A 10,018-nucleotide genomic window follows, 5' to 3' on the forward strand; every position below is an offset into this window, starting at 1 on the left:
AACCATTTTGCTGCACCTTTGGCTCAGAATGCATTTTGAAATTCAAAATGCATTTTGCTACAATTATCTCGCAGTATCACAATGAAACTCCAATCTCAAGTGTCCTACCCCTAAGTCTAAATGCATTTAGGAAAAATGGCATTTAACAGATAATTTTGCTACAGTTTTTGCTTGGACATGTTAAACATGTCTAATCAATTTGGTTAATAGAATTTTTAATTTTGCAACATATAAAGCATTAAAATATGTTTTTAATTTACATATTAAAACTAGTATAGGAAATGGCAAATGTGAATTATGTAATTGAATTTTTATTTTCATTTTGCACTAAATGTTGCACGTAATGGGAAAATGTAAATTTAAATAAAGAAATGCATTGCAGTTTTACACATTGCATTGCCATTTTGCAAATTACATTTCAAAATGATTTTTTTCTACCCATTTGCTTCCATAGCTCTCTTGTGTCGTCAATCTGGCAACCTGCGTGTGCGTCAAGTCTGAGGAGGAGGGGCCAGGTGAAAAAAAACCCTCTCCAATATTTTGTATTTGGACTGCAATACTTGGTTCAACCACTCGGTGTCAATCCTACATACAGCAAATTTGAGGAAAGGAGCATTTAAGAATAAAGATATTAAAGTATTTAAATAAACAGAAAGAGAGTGAAAAATTAAATTGAAGGAACCAAAACAAGTTTATAGGAAGCGCTTGGAGGAAGTATTTCAGATTAATAATACTATGGAAGGATTGGGACATTATAAAAAACAATGACTGGATTTTCTCCCTCAAATAAATCCATTGTAACTGATAAATAATTTTGTTTTGGGAATGAATACATTTTTTTTTTTTCTTTACTAGATTCGAATCATTGGTTAAATATGCCAAATGCAATGAAATAATAGATGCTGTGGCTCCATTATCTGCAGAGAGAATTGTTATTAAGGTATATGATGTCAGGAAACTGTTTCAGTCTAATAGGAAAAAAGCTGTTGGTCCTGATGGGTGTAGTGCATGTTTTTTAAAGAATTTTGCAAATGAATTAGCCCTAGTGTGTCAACCAGTATTTCAGGCCTCAGTGGACACACATTGTTCCTGTGTTATGGAAGACTGTGCATATATAAAACCATTGTCCAAAGTTCCATGTCCGAGAGAATATAAGGATTTTAGACCAATAGCCCTTACTTCGGTAATTGGGAAATGCTTGGAAAGGTTGTTACTTCAGCATTTAGTTCAGATGGTTAAAGACAAGCTTCACCCATGGCAGTTTGACTAAGAAAGGTTACAGTACTGAAGATGCTGTTGCTACTTTAGTACATATTTTTTCTAAACATCTAGATAGACCTACTACTGACGTAAGAACTTTGTTTCTAGATTTTTCCTCCACGTTTAACACAAAACAGGATGATATTTTGGTGTCAAACTTGAACAGTTGAGCATAAATTCCAATTTCTCACAAATAGAGTTCACAGAGTTAAAGTGAATAAAACATTGTCATCTGCTATTATAACAAATGTTGGAGTACCCCAGGGATATGTCAGTTCTGCTATACTTTTTACTTTATATACAGATGGTTTTCAAGGTGACATGATTATGAGTTTGTCTTATTGCCATCAAATCGGAGGTTTCAACAGAATGAGGCTGAAGCATTCATATGTGCATCAGGTTATCCTTGAGTTGAATAAGACACTTATAACCAAAAATCAAGAGCATAAGAGGAGAAGGTGGTGTAAAGTGTAGGGTGTAGTTTTACACGTACAGTATACGTAATGTAGGATGTAATGTGATACTTATGTAAGTGTAATGTATAATGCGTGATGTTTTTGTACTGTGTAGATTAAATGCATTTGTTGGCGTTCAATGTTGTAAACATGGACACTATCAGCTGAGAAAAATCTCAGACTTGTCTGACAATAAAGTATCATCATCATATGAAAACATATTTTTAATTTTAACCTTGCACAGTAGAGTGAATTTCAGTTTTTCTTCTAGATGCGTCTCTGAAGTGCCTTTGAATTCCCAGTCCAAATCCAGCCCATCAAAGTTATACTTCCTCAGAAATTCTATAGAAGACTTGATGAATGTCTGACGGTTTGTCCAGTTGGACAGCATAATGGAGAATCTAGTGTGAACAAGTAAATTCATGACTACTTGCTTTATTATAACTTCTGTAAATTCAGATTAATCACAAATTTGCTAAATCTCTCTCTCAAAAAAAAAAAAACCAACCAAAAAACTGTATAAAATATATCAAAATGGTTAGTTACCAGAGATCAACATTTATTCAGAAACAGAAAGAGAATGCTTACTGGTTTGAGTCCTGGTCTCTGACGGACAACAAGGTTATTAGGTGAGGATTTCTAAAAGAAACATTTTTGCGAAGTCTATGTCACACACCAGAACATCTGACAAATCAAAAATATACAAAAAAAAGAAATGTGTATCTCTGAGCTACAAGCATACTTACCGGTTCTTAAGTGCATTGAAGGTTGAGTAAAGGGTCACATCATTCCACTCACTGCTTGCTATGTTATTGGCATAGTTTACAATAGCAAATGCATAGATCAAATGAGTACACAAGTTTGGGTCCACATTCTCAGGAAGGTACTTAGCAGTTCCTGCTCGGTACTGAGACCAGTTTGTGAAGTAACACACCAGTCTTGAACAGGTTACTGAGGAAAAAGACAATAAAGACACATACTAATATGTCAGCAGTAATTTGTTTGTGATGTAAATTAAATGAATAATTCTCAATCTCTCAGTACTTTAAAAAAAAAAAAAAAAACATTAGAATTTTCATTTTAATGCAGTGGATTGAAAATAACCTTACCAAACTGAAAGAGCAAATTCAGGCCTGACAAAAATGGAAAAAGATCATTAATAGATGCTTTTACTTGAGATTAATATATTAACCTTCCTGTTGTGTTCGAAAACTGGGAAAACTTCTATTTTGGGTCAAACTGACATACACTGGTTTCCATGCAATTTTCCAAAGATCAGCACTATAAAAAAATACATCTATTGTAGCTTGTTTTTATGTTCAGAAGCAGCATAGACACAACGTAATGTTTTTGATGTACATGGATATTCATGACCCTAAATGAGAAATATTCACAGAATTTCAAGAAAAAATAAATAGTTTAATCAGTATTTCAAGTATTTAACAGTGGGGTTAAAGAAACATATTTGAATAAAAATAGACAAAATACCTGTTAAATGTGTTATTCCCCTGTTCATTTTGTTGCTGCTACATGTCCCTTTAGGTTTGTGAGGGGAACTCCACATAAAGTAAAATTAAGGGTGGGGAGAGAGACAGGGAGGGTTACACATGTATAACATGACACTAAATGTCAGCTCAGATTTTTCTTGCCTATAGAAACATCTGAATTTCAGTCAGATTTGGCCAATCCAGATTTACCTGACTGTTGTAACAGACCAATAAAGATTTATTTATTTTGCAACTTATTGTTTTGAATGAAGATTTTTCTTACTTTGACAGACACAATGAAGATTTAGTTTATCTCTCTTGATGGAATCAATGGCGTGGATGTCCGTTCCCTTGAGGCTGTTCACAATAGAACAAAATGAAATGCTATTCAAAACAATTGAGAATACAATGGCAACTTTATTTTGAGACTATGAAGAAAAATGCTCATGCACTTAAATCTTACAAATTTTATTGTAAATAAAAGTGTGCTGTTAAATGTTAAGCTCTTCACATTTAAACACAAGGATCATAAACAATACCTACACATTTTATCTTGCTGGAAAGCCTTGGTGTCTTATCTTAAAAAAAAAAAAAAAAAAGATCTGATGTGACCTATTTTCCGTTTCACCTAAAGCTGTCTACCATTATTATTTTTTACTGAAACTAGAAACTCTAGTAGTGTAACTAAACTGCAGTATCGTTGCTGAAGTCACAAAGTTTGTCATCACAAACATGATATGTTCCAGTGACTTCAGGCATGTGGAAATCTAGCATGTGGACATACAAAGTTTCATCACATTATCTTCAACAGCCTTAGGATGAACCCACTACTTCTGTAGGATCATACAGGGATATCAGTAACTTCAAGCTAATATTTATGATGTACCCAGTACACAAGAAAGTTACATTAGGTCATTGTTCAGTCAGATAGGGGTACATTTGCTCTTTGTAGTTTACCTTATTTTCGGTGGAAGGTGTGTTTAATCCAGACAGAGACAAGGGTCCAGACAGGGACGAAGGTCATGCAGGTGTCAATCCAGTGATAAAAATAACAACAACACAGCAATTCGTAACATCATTGAGCTTGCACTCCAACACATCATCTTTGACCTGTCTAAACACCTCCAACAATATTAGTGGGACATAGTAAAAGTATTTAATAACTAATAAAAGTGTCTATCATATGTTTTGATAGTTTGATATTGATTTAGTTTAGTCTTAATATCTTAATTTAATCATACCCCCCTCCATATTTTAATTTGTGCACTACCAGTCAAAAGTTTGGAATAATAAGATTTTTAAATGTTTATCATAGTTGAACATACATTATGTGAGACATTGCGTTTGTGTTGTTGTTACAAACCTTAGAGAGAGAATAAGTTGTCAGAATTAGTACAGAATTGGATCAAGGTAGGATGCTTAAAATACTGGAATACTGAAAGAATTTGGTTTTTAAGTCATGACATATCAAATATTATTTCAGTTAAGAATGCAATTTTTGCATCTGTCTTTGAGCACTGTTCATTCATAGCACACCACTGAACTGAGCTAAACTGATGGTGTACACTACAGTATTTAGTCTCAGTGTCTCGGACAACAATAATTTAATGATACAGAAAACAATATATGAGGTCAGAATGTTACTTTTTTTGTGTTGCTTTCTTCATAACTATATAGTTTCACCATGCAGACATTAATCAAATCCAGAAAACAAAAATAAGTAGTTAGTGCAGACGAACACCAATTGAGGTTATATTAAGATTTTAAGGGAAAAGTGAAGACATATCAGTGGGAAGTTCATGCATTAAATGAAGAATTCTATCTCATAAAACAAGTCAGATGACAAAACGTGTTGGGTGACAGCAAACAATGCAATTATACATTTATGCTAGCTCTTTGTGAGGGTCAGAGTTCTGACCCAGGTTTTTACTCATCACCACACAAAATTAGGTTGGTGGGCTTCCCAAAACAGAATCTGTTTCCAGAACTAGTACTAATTTCTTTAGGTGTGGTTGAGGTGCTGATGGTGACAGTGATGGTGGCAGGAGGATAAGCATTTTTTAATCATCAAAGGATCCATCCTTATCATCCATTTCAAGTGTGCCACCAAACATTTTATTAGCCTTAGCTCATTATCCTTTGCAACTTGGAACCAGTAAATTATAGGCTCGTTAAATCTTTCCTAAGTCCCAAGTTATGTGACATCACACTGATAACGTCACATTGATAATTGCCTGGAGACACTTAATGTGATTTGTTATTGCACAGTAGGCATTGTGTAGATGCGGTTGGTGTGCCTTTTAAACATGCATTCTTCATACTGTATTTAAATTCCTAGTTTGTCGGTTTCAAATAAAGCACAAATGTTTTGTTTTCTCATTATGGGAAAAACAGTAGGGGGACGTTTTAGCCCATGGGGGGGTTTTCCCCCCACTCTACCCTGTAGTTAAAATCTATTAACATATTTACTGACAGATAACTCAAGACTTACCGATATAAAAATTATAATTGAACTTTATTTGGTGTAAAACTTTTCCACAATGCACATTTCTTAATATTAAGTCTAAAATGTATTTTAATGTCATTTTTGATGGGAATTATATGATCTTTCAATAATATCGGTCTTTTAATGCAAAATATTTAAAGTGTACCTGAAGTGTTCTTGCAATAGTTCCACTTTAGCACAATCAAATATACTAAGCATATCTTTGATTGTACTTCAGCACTACTTCTGCACAATTAAAGTGCATTAAGTACAGAATTAGTTCCAGTTTAGCAGACTTTAAGTATACCAGTTTAGTATACTAAAAGTACAAAGACAGGGCATTTTATTGAGTACATAAATATGAAAATGTATTTGTAGTATACTTAGCATGAAAGAAATGTATTTCAAATACATTTAAATATATTTATTTTTCACTAGGGGAATCATGCATGTCTATGCCATTTTCCTTCAACAGCAAATTTGTGGGTAAAAATACTTGACACTTTGGTAGAGTACCAGTTCATCTGCTTTGTCTCAAAAATAAAAAAAATTATTATCAAAAATATTTAAAATTTATATAGGTTTATCAAAGTGTATTTTGATAAATTTATTTATTTATTTGCACTCTCTCAAAGATAACATTTTGTCATTTGTTATCTTTGTAGCTTTGAAAGTGAAATTCCAAGGATATAAAACTTGTATATATCATGTATTTGTTCATTTGAATGATAACCATGGTTATTACCATTCAATATTTTAAATACAGGCCTCATAAAGACTTTGGTTAGACACCCAAATTCAAATTATTTTTGCAAAAACCTGTGCACATAATTTTAACCCCATAAAAGTTTAATACAACACGGACACTCTCTAATTATTTGTCAAAAAATGAGATTAGATATCAAAGATGACGTAGCTTTTTTCTTTAATTAATAATTACCATTTCTAGAAGTTTTAAGGAACACCTTCGCACAATGACTACCAAACCGAAACTTATGTTTCTTTTTCAGTCTGCATCTTTTTCTGTTTTTCAGTGTGTTGATTGTCTTAGAATATTTATTTCTTCTTGTATGTATTGCATTTGGTCAGGTGTTCAGTGTCACTGCTGCTCGACATTACATTTCCTCTGGTACTTGTTGCATCAAATAATACTGCACATGATTATGAATATATATTTTGGCACAGTATTAAATATTATTATTATATGTGTCTGTAAATGGAATGAACTGGAATTTATATTTATAATTTAATGAATGACATTGAGAACAGTGGCTCAGTGGGTAGCAGAGGACAAGCAGTCTGAAAAATAGATGGATAAATAATATTGTAAATTCTACAAATCTGACTTGAGCTGAACATTTTACCATATTGAAATGTTTAAACTCAGTTGTTAAAACCATGTTAAAATAGCCAACATGTTGGCATTCATTCACATTTTACATATCAGGCTAAATTTTCCCAACTTATCTATGAATTAAGCTTTACACAAATTGTGCAGAACTGTACAAAGGTATTTTATTTCCACGTTTTTGTCATTACAGTCCATAGTTTACTGGAGATATCATATCTTAGACCATCCTAATAAATCCTCCCATTTTAGGATGGCATAGATAACACCCAACTCCTATAAAACCCCAGGTGTTTTGATGTTCATCCTCTCATTTTTCTTGATGAACCCCAGGTAAATTACCATCAGGGAATTTCTATATTGAGAATTCAGCCTAAAATATTTATCTCGGCTTTCAGTTCATTGTAATAAAGGAAACTATTCTTTATTTCTTATAGAAAATTGGCAAGAAATGGGAAGAATTACACTTATAGCAGGTAAGAAATAATAAAGTCCAATCTAAAATACACTAGTGAATTCTTTTATATTTGTCATTTACATGATATCATTGTATATTCTAGGATTGGGCTTGGTGCTCTGCAATGTTGGTGAGTCACTGAGTATTTATCAGATCACATTTTCATATCAAACCTCTCTTTTTTTAAATAAAATATCCTTATATGATTGCAATTTTGAGATGAGAGAGATGAGTTTAAGGGGTGCATTTTAGTTCTAAGAGCTTCTTTGTGTATCCATATCCAGCCTTCTCCATGGAAATGGGCTGCTACTTCACCAACTGGTCCCAGTACAGACCTGGAATTGGAAAATATACTCCTGCAAATGTTGACCCTTTCCTTTGTACACACCTTATCTATGCTTTTTCAATCATCAACCAAAAGAACGAGCTTGTCACCTATGAGTGGAACGATGATGTTCTCTACAAGACATTCAATGACCTCAAGAACATGTATGTATTAGTAAAAATATTATGTAAAAATATGTAAAAATAGCAAGTAAGAAAGTAATAATGTATTTAGACATGCTAAAATAAAATCTATATATATATATATATATATACATATATATATATATATATATATATTGTCTATATTATGAAAATATCTTAAAATAACTATATTAACCTCACAGAAATCCCACTCTTAAGACTCTTCTGGCTGTTGGTGGATGGAACTTTGGTTCAACACAGTAAGTTTTCTTTCTATTCTTTTCATTATCACATTAGCTTGATGGTCAGTTGAAATGCAGAAACATCTAGATATCAAGATTTTTCCAAAATTCATCTCAGGTTCTCCATCATGGTGTCCACTGCTGCAAACCGTCAAACATTCATCCAGTCCACCATCAAGTTCCTGAGAACTCATGGATTTGATGGTCTGGACCTGGACTGGGAATACCCTGGAGCAAGAGGAAGTCCTCCTGAAGACAAACAAAGATTCACACTGCTGTGCAAGGTGGGTCTAATTGTAATGCAGCGTCTTTTAGGCAGATATTGTGGATAATTTTTGCTCTTTTCATTTTTATTTATTTATGTTTCTCTTTGCAGGAACTTGTTGCGGCCTATGCAGCTGAGGCCAAGGCTACTGGCAGACCTCAGCTGATGCTGACTGCTGCTGTATCAGCTGGCAAAGGGACAATTGATGATGGATACGAGATTGCAGAGGTTGCCAAGTAAGTATGACGATACTGAATCATGGCAGAGCAATGAGGTGAGCAATGAGGTGAAAATAAGCCACCAAGACCTCTCTTGATTTGTGTAATTATTTTTTTCCCAGGTACTTGGACTTCATCAATGTGATGACTTATGACTTCCATGGAACTTGGGAAAGATTCACAGGACACAACAGCCCCCTGTACCAAGGCTCAAAGGATGAAGGAGACCTGATCTACTTTAATACTGTGAGAACTGATATACTCTAACATAATTTACCACAACATTTTCAAACCTCCCGAAAGAATCCATTTTAAAACGACAGCTCTCCTCCTCATTCAGGACTACGCCATGCGCTATTGGAGGGACAATGGAACCCCTGTGGAGAAACTCAGAATGGGTTTCGCAACATACGGTCGCACTTTCCGTCTGACATCTGCTGATACTGCTGTTGGAGCCCCAGCTAGTGGACCTGCTTCAGCTGGAAGCTACACTCGCGAGGCTGGATTCTGGTCTTACTATGAGGTGGGAGCTTTGGAAAAGTGATTTTGTCCAAAAAAATGGAATATATTCATTAAAGGTATCTTTTGAATATTCCCAATATCTAATACTGTCAAACAATATATCAATATTTGTATAGATCTGTGGATTCCTGGAGGGAACAACACTCCAGTGGATTGAGGACCAGAAGGTGCCCTATGCCACAAAGAACGGCGAATGGGTTGGATTTGACACCAAGGAGAGCTTTGAAACTAAGGTACTTTTGAGACTTTAATGAAGTTGGGTTTCATTGTCAACATTTGTCAGAAACTGACTAGCAACTATTTTTTCAATTTATAGGTCCATTATCTGAAAGACAAGAAGTTTGGTGGAGCCTTCGTCTGGGCGCTTGATCTGGATGACTTTGCTGGACAGTTCTGTAGTCAGGGAAACCATCCTCTGATGGGTCATCTGCGCAATCTTCTGGATATCGGTACAAATTTTCACAAGCTGTCCTTGTAACACTGGTTGTATTTGAATAAAAAAACAAATAAAACTAATGCTTATTAAAATGCTTTTTCCAGAGTACCTCCGAGGCCTTCAACCACCACCCCCAAACCTGGCCAAACCACAACACCCACCACAACTACCACCACCACCACCACCCATGCTCCAGGACCAGGATTCTGTAATGGAAAGCCAGATGGACTCTATCCTCACCCTGAAGACCCCAACAAATACTATAACTGTGCAGGAGGCCATACCTTCTTGGAGCATTGTGCCACAGGCACCGTGTTTGATGACACATGTAAGTGCTGTGCTTGGCCCTAAGGGATCACCTTCAAAAAAACAAAT

General features: G+C 34.6%; 2 protein-coding genes across 2 annotated transcripts; one reads left to right on the forward strand and one right to left on the reverse strand.

The window, feature by feature from the left end:
* Window positions 1–1,010: 1,010 nt before the first annotated feature.
* Window positions 1,011–3,266, reverse strand: LOC122134469 (chitotriosidase-1-like). The gene is made up of 5 exons (XM_042734187.1): window positions 3,204–3,266; window positions 2,825–2,848; window positions 2,462–2,666; window positions 2,304–2,354; window positions 1,011–2,116 (listed from the first exon to the last, which is right to left on the reverse strand). The coding sequence occupies exons 1-5, from the start codon at window positions 3,229–3,231 to the stop codon at window positions 1,876–1,878; spliced, it is 549 nt and encodes a 182-aa protein (XP_042590121.1). The 5' UTR covers window positions 3,232–3,266; the 3' UTR covers window positions 1,011–1,875.
* Window positions 3,267–7,351: 4,085 nt separating this feature from the next.
* Window positions 7,352–10,018, forward strand: LOC109110496 (acidic mammalian chitinase-like). The gene is made up of 12 exons (XM_042734188.1): window positions 7,352–7,368; window positions 7,473–7,511; window positions 7,596–7,622; window positions 7,777–7,981; window positions 8,164–8,220; window positions 8,321–8,486; window positions 8,579–8,703; window positions 8,808–8,931; window positions 9,026–9,208; window positions 9,324–9,440; window positions 9,524–9,656; window positions 9,750–10,018. The coding sequence occupies exons 2-12, from the start codon at window positions 7,487–7,489 to the stop codon at window positions 9,992–9,994; spliced, it is 1,407 nt and encodes a 468-aa protein (XP_042590122.1). The 5' UTR covers window positions 7,352–7,368; window positions 7,473–7,486; the 3' UTR covers window positions 9,995–10,018.

Source organism: Cyprinus carpio, chromosome B11, assembly GCF_018340385.1.
Source record: "Cyprinus carpio isolate SPL01 chromosome B11, ASM1834038v1, whole genome shotgun sequence".
NCBI lineage: Eukaryota > Metazoa > Chordata > Actinopteri > Cypriniformes > Cyprinidae > Cyprinus > Cyprinus carpio.

Coding starts and splice junctions, on each gene's coding strand:
- LOC122134469 (XM_042734187.1), bottom strand. CDS start 3,231: ATGAACAGGGGAATAACACATTTAACAG. Junction 2,849..3,203: donor GGGAATAACACATTTAACAG/GTATTTTGTCTA, acceptor CATTTTTGTCAG/GCCTGAATTTGCTCTTTCAG. Junction 2,667..2,824: donor GAATTTGCTCTTTCAGTTTG/GTAAGGTTATTT, acceptor CTTTTTCCTCAG/TAACCTGTTCAAGACTGGTG.
- LOC109110496 (XM_042734188.1), top strand. CDS start 7,487: ATGGGAAGAATTACACTTATAGCAG. Junction 8,932..9,025: donor ACCTGATCTACTTTAATACT/GTGAGAACTGAT, acceptor CTCCTCATTCAG/GACTACGCCATGCGCTATTG. Junction 9,209..9,323: donor GATTCTGGTCTTACTATGAG/GTGGGAGCTTTG, acceptor ATATTTGTATAG/ATCTGTGGATTCCTGGAGGG.